Source organism: Rhineura floridana, chromosome 16, assembly GCF_030035675.1.
Source record: "Rhineura floridana isolate rRhiFlo1 chromosome 16, rRhiFlo1.hap2, whole genome shotgun sequence".
NCBI lineage: Eukaryota > Metazoa > Chordata > Lepidosauria > Squamata > Rhineuridae > Rhineura > Rhineura floridana.
Genome location: NC_084495.1, coordinates 33,538,064 through 33,553,899, shown reverse-complemented (window position 1 = coordinate 33,553,899; position 15,836 = coordinate 33,538,064). Strand labels below are relative to the sequence as shown.

General features: G+C 45.0%; 1 protein-coding gene across 1 annotated transcript in view; it reads right to left on the bottom strand.

Moving 5' to 3' along the window:
- The window catches only part of ATP11C (ATPase phospholipid transporting 11C), a 90,832-nt gene extending 75,270 nt beyond the window's left edge, over positions 1-15,562 (bottom strand). Inside the window, exon 1 of the mRNA XM_061599103.1 lies at positions 14,778-15,562. Within this exon, the coding sequence (XP_061455087.1) occupies positions 14,778-14,804 (27 nt within the window). The 5' untranslated portion in view covers positions 14,805-15,562. The remainder of the gene's footprint in view (positions 1-14,777) is intronic.
- Between the last annotated feature and the right edge of the window lie 274 nt (positions 15,563-15,836).

Sequence of the window (15,836 nt, the reverse complement as noted above, 5' to 3'; positions counted from 1 at the left end):
TGAACTTCTTCTGCCCAACAACCCCAGATGGCTGCTGCTGGTCAGACTGGACCAGCCTTCTTCAATCTAGTGCCTTCTACATGCTGTTGGGTCTCCCATCATCCCTGACGATTTGTCATGCTGTCTGACGCTGATGGGAGAAGCAACTGAATGACATCTGGAGGACATCAGGTTGAGGAAGGCTGGAATAGACAAGCCTGAGCCAGCAGGCCCAATGGTCTGACTCAGTATAAGGTAGCTTAACATGATCGTATAAATATACTCTAGTAGCAACTCCATCCCTCTCAACAGCCAGAAGAGGCCAAGATGATAAACCCTGACAGCCATCTATCGTTTTTATCACACCCTGCCTTCAAGGAGATTGGCCTCTATGGTTCATCTCCACCCTACTTCGTCCTCTCAACAGCTCTGAGAGGTAGGTTGGGCCAAAGAAAAGGCATTTCACAAACAGTTAAGCAGGTGTCTTTGTGGTCAAGTGGGGATTTGAACCAAGGTCTCTCCCATCCCAGCCCAACTCTCTAACCACTCCCCCATTCATATCCCATTCTTTCTCTGGAGTAAGTCATTCTTGTTAAAATCTTGCCTTTGGCTTGAACTCTATTTTAAGAGACCAATATTACTGACCTAACTCACAGGGTTATTGTACAGATTACCTGCAAGTCTTTCAAACACACTACAATGCTGTCAGTGTTAAAAGAAGCAAATGGGAATTTTTAAAAAAAACGTCCCTAGGGTCTCACTTGGACAATCAATTGTTCTGAAGAAAGTAGATTTGGATCAAAGCAATCATCATCTTGACTTTTATTTATCTAATTGTTCGCTGTGCAAATAGTTGAACAGCTTGCTCAACAGGTTTCATGATGTTTAGGCACATTTCAACACAAATAACTATTTCCACTCTTTGACCCAGAAAAAGGTTTGTTCTTCCTTTATAGGCCGTACACCCTCAAGTAAAACTGCCTGAATTTACTAGCTTAAAATCCTGAAGTCAGGAGTGAAACAAATCATTAGCTGCAATTTGAAGAGTACTTCCACATAAGTAAGCGAGTGCCAATGAGTTCATTGTGACTCAATTCCTGGTATGTTCAGGATCATACGCAATGTAGCGAGCAATATAACTTTCTGTACAATCAGGGAAACTTGTTATTCATTGCCTATGAGATCAGGCACCCAGGAGCAAACTTTCTGTCCTAAAAGTAGCAAGTGTGTTCATGCATCTAGTCCTCAGGGATAGGAAGAAATTCCAAACATTCAGGTAGTGTCACAAGAATCAGCCATACTTCCCAGTCCATGATCTCCATTCACATTCCTCCATAAGGATAACTTCATGCCTATCTTTTCCAAACTCTATAGTTTTCCTTCAAAAAAAAATCAGTACAAAGCACATACATTTTAAAAGTTCCTATCAAAACCAACCACAGAAAATACTTAGATTTCCTTGGCACAGCTTTTTATTTTATTTTATTGCAAAAGTGAGAATGTGCCCAAAGGTCTGGACTTCGATGCAGCTTTGGGGGACATTTCTCTAAATGCCCTGCCTCCCATATGCCAATCTAGGTTTTACATCTCCTCTTTCCTCTTTAATTACTTTCAAGATATGATTCCGATGCAGCAGACTTGTAAGATGAATTGTTCCTCTTCCCAATTTGCAGGACAAAGCTGTTTGCTGCAGTTTAGCATTAACAATTGTTAGCATCAGATTCTAACATGCTAGTCTGAGAAGATTTTAAGTGTCAGTTCCAGCTGTTTGCTTCTTCATTAAAGTTCATGTTTTTTAAATGATGCTTCATGCTTGAGCAATAATGCAAAATTCTTATACTACAACAAAATTAGTTATTGAAGACCCTGGCTGATCTACCAGCTGTGCTCAAACCCAAGTTCCACAAACATCAGCAGGGGTGGCAGATACAAAAGGTTTACAGGGAAGGGAATTGTAAGGAAAGGTCTGTGATAGCTACTTGACTATGGCGATCAAGGATCAACTCCAGGTGATCATGAAGCATAGCTTTATAACAGCTGCCCCCTGCCAAAACAAACACATTTCAGAACATAGAGACATAAGAGAGATCTTAAAAAAAGAAACATTGTTGGGGCAACTTTTTGTGGGCTTGGTGTTTGGAGTTTCCTTTCCATATACACGAGGTCCAGAAAATTATTCATGTTTCTAAGCAGTGTCCTGAATTTGGTTATTGATCAGTCAAATAGTGGTCTTTTTTAGAAAATTAACTTATTAGAACAACAAAGACATTTTAATCATCAACAGGTTTGATACTTATGTTAACCACAAAAACAAATCAGTTAGTGGTTATTGGCTGCAGTTGGAAGTAATGTTAAACCAACAGCTTAGCATTTTGAGAATGACCCTACCCCTCTTAGGCTCACATGCTCCTCCTTCCTCCCTCTGGTGTTTGTTTTAGATTAACCATAGTTTAGTTTGATGTCTGAATCCAAAACTATGGATAAACATTTCCATGGTTAGTTATCAAACAATTAAATATTTATTACAGTCCACCCTCCGTTAAAGAAAGTACAAAATATGTTTAAAAACGCATGATCGCAGCCTCAGAAGAACAAAGGTGACAACCCTGGAATTAAACAATCATAATAGGTCTAAGAGATATTACAACTTTCAGCTATATTGCCACCAGTTCAGTCATGGATTTATTAGACCCTGAAGGAAGATACTCAAAAGAGTATCTAAGGATCGACCAGGAAACTGCCTTATTGGGGGCTTAATTTTGCATTCTCTGACCCCTTGATAGATTGTCCAGTAAACACACACACACAGAGCGAGAGAGAGAGAGAGCGAGAGAGAGAGATTGCTTGAAGCACTAAATGATTCCAAGGACGGTACCTATCCTTGAAGAGAACTTGAGCAGATCTGTCAGCTAGGATCCTGGAGAGTAAGATGTTAAAACAACAAAACTTCCTTTTGTTCCATAACCTTTGTTTAATAGTTAGACATTCTTTCCTCCAGTGAGTGAGGAAGAATTGCAAACTGAGTGAGCAATCATCTAAGTCCTAACCAGGTTTGCAAGATCAAGATTGCATTTGTCCGTGTGTAGTAAGATGTAAACTGTAGCGGTCTTTAGTTTAGGAGGATGAGAAGATTCAGAGCCCAAATTTGTGGGAAGATCAGACAAATATAAGTTAAATAAGGTGGGAGCAAGACACGACCTTGCCTAACTCCATATGGGGGGGGAAACTACTTTGGATAGATCACTGCTGTTACTTCAATGCTCCTGGACTGACGTAATTTTATAAACTTTGGATCAAGAACAACACTATCCCATAAACAGTTGTCTGCTTCAGCTTGCTCCATAATCTCTTGCTGGAAATAAAATGACAGATTTTAAATCTGAGTGTAAATCTGTGAAGGCTGTAAACGGCCTGCCTTTTTTGGTTTTGTGTTTTTCTCTGTTAAGTCTAACAACGCTGGACAGTGATTTTGTGTAGAGTGCTGCAATTTGAATCCAGTTTATTCTCTTCCCTGACCCCATGTTATTTACTTATTTTATATTCCGCCTTTCCTCCAAAGGGGCCCACAGCAGCAAACATGTTGATACCAAAACAATATAATTAAAACTCCTAAAAGCAATCACCTACTCTCAAACTGGGAGGAAGGGCAGGATATATATTTAATTAATAAATAAATAAAAGCTTCCGGATGGCCAGGGACAGCTCTTCCAGCCATCAAGTGCCTAGGTAAACAGGAATGTTTTCAAATTTCTCCTAGAAGTTAATAATGAGGGAGACTGACACTCCTCACTAGGAGGCCACCACCAAAAAGGCCCTGTTACGGGTCACCGCCAGTCACGCAACCCCCAGTAGTAACTAATCCAGTTTACTTAAATCTATGGTTAGTTAAAACAAGCCAGATTAATAAACTGTGGTTTGAAGTTATTTCCTCTAATCTTAATTAACTGGTCAGACTGGTCAGGTTTAGACAACATGGCATGTTGTGGTTAATCAATAACAGAAGCAAAAAGTCTCCAAATTGGGGGTGGGTGAGGAGGGGATGCACATGCCCCAGGATTGTTGCACCTTAGTCTTGTAACACTAAACTCTGGTTTAACATTACATCCAAACCAACTAACTGTAAAACAATGACATTAAACTTTTTTTTTGGGGGGGGGGGAGGTAATAAATAATTTAATAAGGGTAAGTCCAAATACATCTGGCTAACAGATAAACTTTCTGCATACAGATATAATGCAGCCTTCCCCAACCTGGAATGCTCTTCAGATGTTGCCAGACTTGTACTCCGATCAGCTTCAGCCAGCACGGCCAATGGCTGGAGCCCCACAACATCTTGAGGACACGAGGCTGGGGAAATCTGATATAGTGTGCAAAATTAAGGATCCCAGGCCAGGGATCCTCAAGGCATTAAAAAAATCTTATACAAAACTTGCCAGAAAACCCATATTTCCAGAAAATAGCCAAACTACCTGTCACAATACACCTTTTTAATTAAAAAAACCCATGCATAAACAGGACACTTCCCTTTTCAAGAGAAAACAGCTGCAGTGCCTGCAATACGGAATGTGTTCCCCCCTTTACAGGCAGCCCTTTGGGTGCAGGGTGTTTTTTGGCAGGGCCCCAATCCAGATCTGGAACATTTCCCAGTTTGGGGGCCCATGGCCTGCTTCCAGCTCAAACAAAAGGGGCCACTTTAAGTACCCTATTTTAAAGAAGTGTGGCTAAAGTAACATGAGGAAGGGCAGCGTATAAATCTAATAAATAATTGCCTTAAGTAACTTGTTCATTGATTTCAGTAGGTCTACTATGAGTATGACTTGGATATCTCCAATTTCTGATAATAGAGTATCATTTATTTTTCTTCTGGCATAAACAAGACTCCTTTTGAGCATCTGTTGATGATACGTTTGTTTCAGTTTTTGGAGAAAAACATTCTGATTGGTCTAAATTTTCAAAACTTCTTGAGCTTCACAAATCCATGACCCATGCAAATCCCCAATATTATTTTTTTTCTAGTTAGCAGCCATTTGTCCCATTCCAAGATCTTGAGTAGGTAACATGAACTTGTTCATTTTGTCCTTTCCCCCCCCAAATATTCACTATGGCTAACAGTGCCTAGCTGACAATCCTACACTCAAATGTGAGAAAGATAGAAAATGGCTCGCATTGCCAGCTTTTCCAGAAAAATTGCCCAAAATTGTATACACTACTTAAAATCAAACACTAATATAATACAAACAAGAAAAGCAACTTGAACTTGAGTTTTAAATTCTTAATCTGCCAATGTTTAATTATGTTTAGGTATTTTTGGTATAATTATTTTAAGTTTAATATATGTTTTTAAATTGTATATTGGATGTTATATGTTGTGAACCGCCCAGAGAGCTTCGGCTATGGGGCGGTATAGAAATATAATTAATAAATAATAATAAATAATGTCTCTCGGCCCTAACTGTATTCAGTTCTAATACTTCTGATGGACTCGAACTGCACTAACTTGTTTAGCAAATGGTGTCCCTTCCAAGCCAGATGACCTCAAATGCCCGGCTACAGAGACGAAACACTTCAGAACGATCTGGCTACACACAAAGGCACCCACACCCAACCCACCCACAGAGCCATCCTGTTATAATGGCATTCCAAGGATGCAAACCGCAATATTCACTTAATATGTTATCCCAACACCAGCACTTCCCACACTTTCCCATTAAAGAAAATGGGGAGTTAACAGATTGTGCCTCTTGCAGTGGAGGGAATAAAATGCATCGTGGATCCAATCTGCACTCTCACACAGCCCCGGCTGTCGTTCAATGGATTCCTGCAGACTCTGCAGCAACACGGCGGCAGAAGCTGCCTCTGGCCCACCCATACTCATTCAGCATTAATATTCAAGGTTAATTTCAAAGGGAAGCTAAGGTGGAAGGAAAAAGCAAAGAGGCGATGCAACTGCAGAGACACAACACAACAAAGGGTTCGGTTGGTGGGGGTGAGAGAGAATCTCATTTCTGCTACCAGGCGCTACTCTAGCTGCTCATTCTCACCAAGCTATTAGACAACGCAGCCCCACTCACCAGCAGTTCCCGTCCCAAGAGACAGCGTGGAACTGCTCACATCCAGGCTTCCGAACAGAGCTACGTAGCAACCTAATCCTCCCTAATGCAACCAGACTCCTAATATTGTACTGGGATCAGATCCAGGGGTTTGACTAATCTCCACGTATTAAGAAAGGGCTTTCCAGTTGAGATCAGCTAGATAGCTCCTCTAGGTCAGATTCTATTCAACAGCTGCCAAAGGCTGAGAGGGCATTTATAAAGCACTATCAACGGCATTCACACATGCGCTGCATCTGGAAGCTGCTTAACACAATGTTTATTTAATTTGGAACATTTATATTCTGCCCTTTAAGTCTGGAACTTGGTGGGATTTGCAAATCAGAAGTCAAGCAACGTAAAAGCCAATATAAGATCCTGAACGATGCAATCCTAGGAAAGTCTACCAACAGTTGTTCTCAACTAATTTTTACTCAGTGTAAACCCACTTAAATGAATGACCATGACTAACTTAGGCCCATTAATTTTAATGGGTTTACTCTGGGTAAAAGTGAGTTGAATCCAACCCTAAGTCCTATTGATTTCAATGGAACTTACTCCCAGGTAGGGATGGATGAATGAATCAATTTTGGTTTCTCATTCTTCCATAGGCACATAGGAAAACTGCCTTACACAGAATCAAACCATTGGTCCATGTGGCTCAGCATTGTCTACACTGACTGGCAGCACCTCCTCAAGTGTCTCAGGCAGGACTCTTGCCCAGCCATACCTGGGATTGCATGCACGGCAGAAGCTCTACCACGGTGTTGCGGGCCAAGGTCTCCAATAGGGAACGTCCTTATCCCAAGCATGGTCTGTGTGGCCGAAGGAGCGAGATCACAGCACATCTCTAAATACGTCCTCAAACTTTCTGTCGCTTTAAGAATGTCCTCACCCCTGCAGAGCTTTATCTTCTCGGGCCAAGCCAGAGTGTGGAGGCTGGTAGAGGCAAGCTACGCTTTACACCCTGAGTTTCCAGGAAGCTTCCATCTGCTGTGTATTTATGCAACAGAAGGGAGTAGGAAAGAACTGGCAGAGAGTGAGGAGTTGAGAACGATCCGATCCAAAGACCAGGTGGGACGGGAGGGAGACAGGGACGGGAGAGAGGTTAAGCAATCAGCGTTCAACGAAAATCCTTGCTTGCAAAATCCACATTGTTTTAAAGTGGTTTTCATGCAATTTGAGAGTTGAAGCTGCAGCCTATTCTGGCAACATGCAGGGTGTGGAGCTCCTCAGCGCACGGGTGGGGAACCTTTTCCAGCACAAGGGCCACATTCCCTTTTGAGCAACCTCCTGGGGGCCGCATGCCAGTGGGGAACAGGGCCAGAGGCAAACGTGGACAGAGCAATAAATGCAAATTTCACCATTGTACAGTAGGCTAGTTTTTACACACACATCACATCCCTCTCTGTCCTCCAGCCAGACATGCAAGAGGCGTTTATCAGAGCTCAAGGGTGCACTCCAGCCAGGCAAAAACACCCGAGAAGGGTGCAGAGCGGTGTGGGCAAGGGGGCGGGGGAAGAGAAGCATACTGATGGCCAGACAGAGGTCTGGAGAGCAAAGGCCATAACCCTTTGGGAAACTAGCCTGTACTCTTTCCTCCCAAACCTTCAGGCTTTGTGGTAAGGGACACGGCTCAACAGTGGTTGGAGCACATATTTTGCAAGGAGAAAGTCCCAGACATCTCGACTACATTGCCCTTCTGGTGGTGAAGCCTCCGAGCTGGCGGCATGTCACAGAACATTCCACCTACTTTGGCGGCACGGAAGGTTCACGAACATTCCACCTACTTATGGAACAAAGCAGCCAGACTCTGTCTGCGGCCCAACTTCTAACAGAGAGGAAATGTTTGGCAAGGATTAAAACTTCCACGGGGCAAACTGAGTAGTGGAAAAGACATCCCAGGAGATGGGGAAAGGTGTCCAAACATGAAATGGCTGAAGGATACAGAGTAGGCAACGGATGGAGAAAGACAAAGGCTGAGGGAAGGGTAGGTGAAGGTGAACAAGGCTTGAGGAGGCAGGCATGAGTTAGTGAGAATGTTCTGATGACACCATGGGTGATATTTCTCTGTTGGTTAAGAAACACTTCAGTCAGTTTCAGGTCCAAGCAGCTCCTCAGCCTTAGATGTCGTGAGAGGCAACGCTAGTTGCAGTGAACATTTTGGACAAGGTAGACCAATGGTCTGACTCAACAGCTGAGTTTGCACACAGTGTTAAACTAGGGTTTAACATTATTAAAGCCTTGAGTTCCCCTGCTCCCATCTGCTCTTTCTGCGTGGCCAAAAGGAGACATTTGGAAACTTTTTGATCCATTTTAAACATACCACAGCTTGCCATGACACCCAAGCCCAGGCAAACTGCAGTTCATCTTAACTATGGGTAATAGCAAGCCAGCGCCAAACTGCAGTTCAGAAAGCTGGCTTGTTTCCACTAACCACAGTGAAGATTAACCGCAGTTTACCCAAAATTGCACACCATCTGAAATGGAATCAGAAGTTTCATCACTTTCTCATGAGCGTCCTAGAGGCAAGAAGGGAAGAGTCCAACACATGCCGCAGCTCATGGTTTAGCATTACTTTCAAACTGGGCCAATATAAAGGTACCTTCATATGTGCCTATACGAATACCATTAAACTGTATTTACATTATAAAAATGGACACATTCAGGCAATTTTTTTTTGAGAGGGGAGATCCTCATTCCAGATGATCCTCATCAATACTGCCTTCAAGCCGATGTGTTAAAAAACACCTTTTCATCTTTTATTACCAGGCTAAGGAAAGGGAATTTCAGGCAATAAAAACCAAGCAACATTCTATCAAGCTTAGTATCTAAGGAATTAGTATATCCCCAGAAGAGTTTGGAAAAGGTTATTTTGGTAAGAAGATTTACTACAGATTCAGCTGACAATCACGAGGACAAAAGGAAAGGCAAACCCTCTTTTTCCTTTATCTGAAAAGACAATCCATAAAATTACAAGCAGCAGTGAACATTTAACACCCCTGCCCCTTCTAAAGAGTAACTCCTACAGTAAGAAGACTACAGTTAAAAGCTCCACGCAAGGCTGGCGTTGGAAAATGTCCCGACACATCCAACGGTGCCGCTGGCGAGTTACGTTTGAGCGTAAAACTCCAGTTATCAACTCCACGAGCTCCCAATTTGTTTCAGGGGCCAATTTAAGGCCTTCAACATCCCTAAGTGACTTGGGATCTGGACATCTGAAGGATCACTTCCACCTATGTGTGCTTACCACCACACTGGCTCCATTTGCATGCAACGATAAGCCAAGACCTTTGGTTGAATAAACCATCCTGTGCAGGATTAGCTATGACGTTCGCCATTTTATCAGATCTAATTTTCTGTTGCAAGACCCAGAGCCTCAATTAGCTGCGACAGCAACTTCCTTGAGTTGTGATTTTAAGTCTCTGACAGAAGCCTCTATTGGCTTTAAAACTTTCACTCGATCTTGAGCAAGATCCTGTCTGAGCTGCCGCAGCTGATGTGCAGGTTCTTCAGCCCAAGACCCAAGACCCAAGTTCTTCTGCTGCGATTGGAGAAATCTGTCTGTCTCAAATTTGCTTTGTGCCCCGTTCCCCCCAATTTTTAACCTCAATGTAGGAAAATCAGCAATAAATCACCCTGGCTTCAAACACTAAAACCAGTGGACTAATGCCAAAAAGAATGAGACATCCATCTCGCTTGAGTGTAAGCCCCCACCCTACCCCCTGTGCAGGATTTGCATGCTGTTGCTCCCAGCCCTGTCACTTTCATATCATTCCTCCCTCTGCACAAACAGGAATGCAACAGGAAGGGGAAGTCTTCGCATTACATCTGAACCCAGGGTCACTAGCTGGCCTTCAACCAAGCTTTAGTGCTGGCTTATGAAGCTTGACTTTCTAGAGAGAAACAAACTACAATCCCAAGTTCAGACAGAAAGCTAACCCAGCCTTCCCCAACTTCAGATGTTGCTGAACTAACTCCCATCGTCTCTATTAGCCATGTTTGATTGGACTGAATGAGCTGGAGGACAAAAACATCTTGAAGGCACGGGGGGGGGGGGATTAAATCTGTCCCAGGCTATCTCCTTTACAGTTTGTTTACCTGCATGCACAAACCGGGAGCGATTAGGCTGCAATGCATGGTACAGTTATTTGGGGAAAAGCCATAGCTCAGTGGTAGAATAATATCTGTTCTGCATGCCAAAGGTCCCAGGTTCAATCCCCAATGGCATCTCCAGGTAGGGCTGGGAATGTCCGCCCATCTGAAATCCTGGAAAGCCGCTGCCAGTCAGTGTAGGCAATATTGAACTAGATGGACCAACAGTCTGGCTCAATATAAGACAACTTCCGTTGTGACAAAGTTCTTGGCTCATAGCTGCAGGTGAACGCAGCTACTGACATCTGGAGGTTCAATGTCTGCTGCCGTCCAAGGTGTGGAGGGGGGGAATGCAAGACAGGACCTTTTCATTAGAGGTACCCAGGCTACGGAAGTCATTGCTCCAGAAGACTCAGCTGACCTTCTTCCTTTGAGCGTTGTGGCATCAGACCAAAACTGTACTTTTCACAATTCACATTCCAAATGGGCACTCGCCGATTTGATTTGCTGACTTAGTATCGCTGCTGCTTGCGATGTGTCAGCTTGGCGTCTGATGGCTAACTGTCTCACTGACATTTCTGATGGTTCTGAGCTGCCCTGAGGATCCAAGTCAGGATCCAAATATCTAAATCAAAGCAACGGAGTGGAGCACACAATGCCATTAGCTGCAGCTGCAACTAGGGATGGGTGAGAATTTCGATTCAGTTTGCATTTCAAGCAGAATTTATCCAATTCGCAATTTCCAAAACAATAGAACCACAGCCATCGTTCAAAAATCCTCACTTATCTGAATTTTGCAATGCAGTTCGCCAACTAAACAATATCTACCAAAATGCATATATTAGGGGAAAGTGTGCATGAAAATGAATATATGAGTGAAAATAACATGCAAAACGGCATGATATGATCAGAAATGGCTTGGAAAAATATGAACCTTTGTCAAAACTGCCTACAAAAATGTGTTTATTTGGAGAAATTTGCACTAATATAGCGGAGAATTTTCATGAGGGTTTTTAAAAAAAAATTCAAAGATTGCTGCAGAAATGTAGAGGGCTGCATTTAACATTAGAAAAGTGAGAAACTAAGAGAACCAAAATTGACAGTTCTTTCTATCCCTAGCTGCAACCAAACCTTGCATTTGTTTAGAGAGGTGCCCAGAGAACTTCTCTAACAAGGAAGTCATATAGATTCAGTAAACAGTTGGGCTGCTGTTTTGAGAAAGAACTGCAAACACAAATTCACAGAACAAATTATGACACACACTTTCCCCCCCTGAACACTTCTTGCTTTCTTGAATGACTACGCAGGAAACATACATTTTTTCTTTATCATCAGATGTTATTGAATGCCTCCAAAAAAACCCATTAAATGCGAAAGAAATTGCTGTCATTCCAAACTGCCTATAATTAAAGACCGAGTGAATGAAGCATGGTAAAGACTAAAGCTGACTAAGCAAAATTGTTAAATTAAGAGATGGAAGACAACAAAAGTTTGGGAACAGTCAGCTTTTTTTTATTTGGGGGGAAACAACAACCTGGCGTCTACATTAAGGTTTATACATTTTCAGTAACTTATAGAATTTTCTTTCATAGATATTATTTCTGTATTTGTAATATCTAGTTACTGAATGGACTGCATACTTAATCTTATTTTAAGATAAACTTTTATCTTTAAAAAAAGAAAAAGGAGTGTTCTTTTCGGCTTAGGCTTCAAGGTTCTTACAGATAGTTGTAAAGAAAGGATTATATAGATTATATGGAGAATAGTTGACTGAAAGCACTTATAATAGAGCTCCAATCATCAGGAAAGAACAAGGAAGCATGTTAGAAGGCTCTTCCCAGTGGCTCCCATGCTGATTGCCTTGCACGATGCTGAAGACATAGGGACCCTGCTGGAACTCTGTTCCCAAAAAAGTAAAGGGTCGAAGACCTTCCGAGACCCCGGATGACTACACCCCTGTTTGCAATTACAGCTAAATGGGATCTCCAGCTACAGAGACCATCTACCTGTACATCTACTGGGTACAAACAAGAGAGGGCCCATGCCCTGCTTGTGAGCACCCTGCTGGCCTCTGATGGCCACAGAATGGTTGCCTGCATGGATGCAGTGGTGCAGTTACATAGTTTTAGGCTGGGGACTTGATGGACTCTTTAGATCAGGCTTTGCCAACCTCGTGCCCTCCAGATATCTGGCCAGCATCCATCCAGTGGTGCTGCAAGGAAGGACTTCAGGGTAGAAGTCTGGGCTCTGCACCCAACAGAATAAGCAGGAGGACCCCCAAAATGCAGCAGGGCTACTTTGCCATATTCTGAAGTTATACATACGACCATCTCAAGCAGCCTTCACATCAACCTGATGCCCTCCAGATGTTTTGGACTCTCATCGGGCCCAACCACTAGGTGTAGTCCAAACCATCTGCAGAGACCACCAGGTTGGCGAAGGCAGCTCTAACAGCACCCCTGTCAATAAGATCAGACTCAAAGGCCCATCTAGTCCAGCATTCTGTTTCCCATGAGGGGGTCAACAGATGCCTCAGGGACACCCACAAGCAGGGCATGGTATTCAAAGGCAGACTGCCTCTGTACATGCAAGTTGCATATAAGCATCATGGCTAGCAGCAGGCAGAAGACCTCTCCATCTAAAGCCTGGTCTAAGCGTGCAGGATGAGGAAAGCAAGAGAGCTATACTCTCCCACGACTGTCAGAGGAAATATGCCACTGAATACCAATTTTTAGAAATCACAAACAGGGAGAGATGCTATGGCCCTCAGGTCCTGCTTGTGGGCTTCCCATGGGCATCTGGTTGGCCACCGTGAGAACAGGATGCTGGACTAAATGGGCCCCCTTTGGCCTGATCTGCAGGGATTTTATGTTCAGATCTGACAAAAATGGAGTGCGCCCCTTCGGATGGCACGTGGCAAAATCACATCTCCAAATGTCCCCTTCTCTTAATAACTCCCTGTGGATAGACACCCAGAATTGTGAGCTGCGTTAGAATATTTCTCCCAGATATGCGAATCTTCTATTTGCAGAAAGGTGCTGCTTTCTTTCCTTAATGCAGGGGTCCAATCAAATTGGTATCCCCCTGCCCCCCCATACACATGCAGTCTGAAGATGTACAGACCTTATCCCAGTCTGCATCTTTGTTGGAATTGCTTTTGAATACGTTTTTAAACCGTTTTTTAAAAAACAATATGTTTTTAACCTTTTTTTAAAAGATGTCTTGAAAGCTTTTCTTAAAAAAATGGTTTTAAAGATGTTTTGTTTTAATGTATGGTGGGCTACAGTGTCAGTCTAGGACCCAGGTTCAAATCCCCACTCAGCCATGAAGCCCACTGGGTGACTTTGGACCAGTCACAGTCTCTCAGCCTGACAAGGCTGGTGTGAGGATAAAATGGAAAAGGGGTGAATCATTTTCACTACTTTGAGCTTCTCAGAAGAAAGATGGGATAGAAATGCAATAATAAATAAATAAATTTGAGCGGCAACTGTGGCCCCCAACCTTAGGCAGTGGTCATCACCACAGCTTGTGGCAAGAGGCGACACATTTTGTGCAGTGTCAAAAAAAATTGTGCAGTGTGAAATAAGTTTTTGTGCAGTTGAGCATATGGGATTTAATAAGGAGCGCGGTAGTTTCTAAAAACTAAATAGATGAGAAAAGATATAAAGAAATAGAAAATGAAGATGAGTGCTGGTTCCTTTCAAATCTTCATAACCTTAAATTAATAGCACTTTTTTGGTAAAAAATGAGGCGCTGGTACTCATATCTTAATGAAAGTACTGTGGACACCAGCACAAAATGGCTGGCACGGGCAAAAAAAAAATAAAAAAGAGGTGCCACTGCTCAGTACCAGTGAGTACAGGCACAAAAAAAAGACCTGCTATTATGGGACAAATTTCTGGACTAGTTCAGGGGCAGGCAGTGTGCTGGCTGCTGTTGCGGTAGGAAAAAAAGCTTAGAATAAACCTTGGCAAGAGAAATTAGTCTCCTTTCTCTGGTCTGTCCTGAATCTGCTCCCCTTCCTTGGATGACCCCCCCCCCCAGCCGTATTACTGGAACATGTCCCCCCCCTTTCCTCCACCCTGACGCGCATCCTGTTTAAAAAAGAAAAAGAAAAAAGAAGGCAGAAAAACTCTGTGGTATTTACAGCCAATCTACAAATCCTCCCCACGTGCTGTCCTGGCCTGTTAGAACAAAAGGATTTAAAAAGTGATCAAAGCAACCAATCAAACGCCATATTTCCGCGCGCCCGCCCCCCCCTTTGTGCAGGGGATGCCCGGGGGAAATGGCTTATTTACCTGCCAGCCTCAGCCAACCTGCTGAGCTTTCTTTTTTTTCTCCCAAGTATTGTTATCACGATGAAGCAGCAAAGGGGTAGTGATAGATTGTGAAGACAACAGGGTGCGTAGAATGTGTTAGGCCTTGGGATGTTCATTGGAACGGATGGCTTGGCTTGGGTGCCGTTGGGGAATGAGAGGAGACTGATCCACAGCCCCCCACCCCACCTGAAAGCATCAGTAGGCGTGCATGCATTCAGGCATGGGGGGCAGCAGCGAATACCCATCTCATACAGACTGCCCCCCCCAAAAATGCGGGTGGTACGGAGGTACTTACGAAGCGATTGATCTGCCGGCGAAGCATAGCTGAACTGCCGCAGCGTCTTGGAAAGGGCGAGGGGTGGGCTGGTTTCGCTACAGCCGACTGGCCCCCGCGCTTGGTTCCCAAGCCTCGCAGTCCGCGGGGACGCTGCGGCGAGCGGGGAGGCACCCAGCCAGCCTCCGCTCCCCGTCCGCCAGCCCCGCGGTCACCGGCTCAGCTGCATCGTGCCTCTGCCTCTCCCCGTTGCGCCACCGCACCGGCAGCAGCCCACGGCGGGGCTCTCCACTCTCTCTCTCTCCCTCAGACAGCAGCCTCGGAGATGGCGAGCGAGTCCCGCGCTTCGTTACCGCTCCTCGGCCCCGTCAGCCTGGCCGCAGGCGAGATCTGGGCGGCATCGCGGAGAAGAATTTAGGAAAGGAGGCGGCAGAGGAGCACGAGCCAAGAAATGCATGAAAGAGGCGGGGGGGGGAGAGAGAGGAAGCTGCGCCGGGAAACGCTGAGAGTCAGCCCTCTCTCCCCCGGCAGCGGCGGCAGCAACAGCCCGCCCCGCCCCCGAGCGCGGCGGCAGACCGACAGCGCGGCGCTCCCGACCTCTCCAAGCGCGGAGCGCGCCCACCTCTCCAAAGCGCGCGATGCCCACCGCTCTGGCGTGCCCCCCCCACCGACCGACCGACGGCCGGCTCCTTTCTCGCCCTCGCCTCAGAGCTGCACTTCTTCTTTTGCCTTTTCCCTCTCAGCCCCCCTCCGGCCAGCTGTCCTTTCGCAGGCGCGCCGGGGGCGGAACCTGCCGCTTCTCTCCACCCCTCAGGTCCCGAGAGCAGCCTGGGAGGTGTAGTATCGTCGCCCGGCCTGGCACGCTCGCTCCGACGTCCGGGCTGGGGAGGGCTCGCAAGCGCCAGCCTGTTGCTGCTCATGGGCCCGCCGCCGCCGCGCGAGGAGGAAACGGGCTTGCGGACTGAGTAGGCCTCTAGAGCACAGCCGAGCGGCACAGGACCGAGAGCCGCTGTTGCTCCGAGCCGCCGCGGCCCGCCCACGTTTCAGGCAGGGGTCTCCCCTTCACCCTACCTAAAGAAG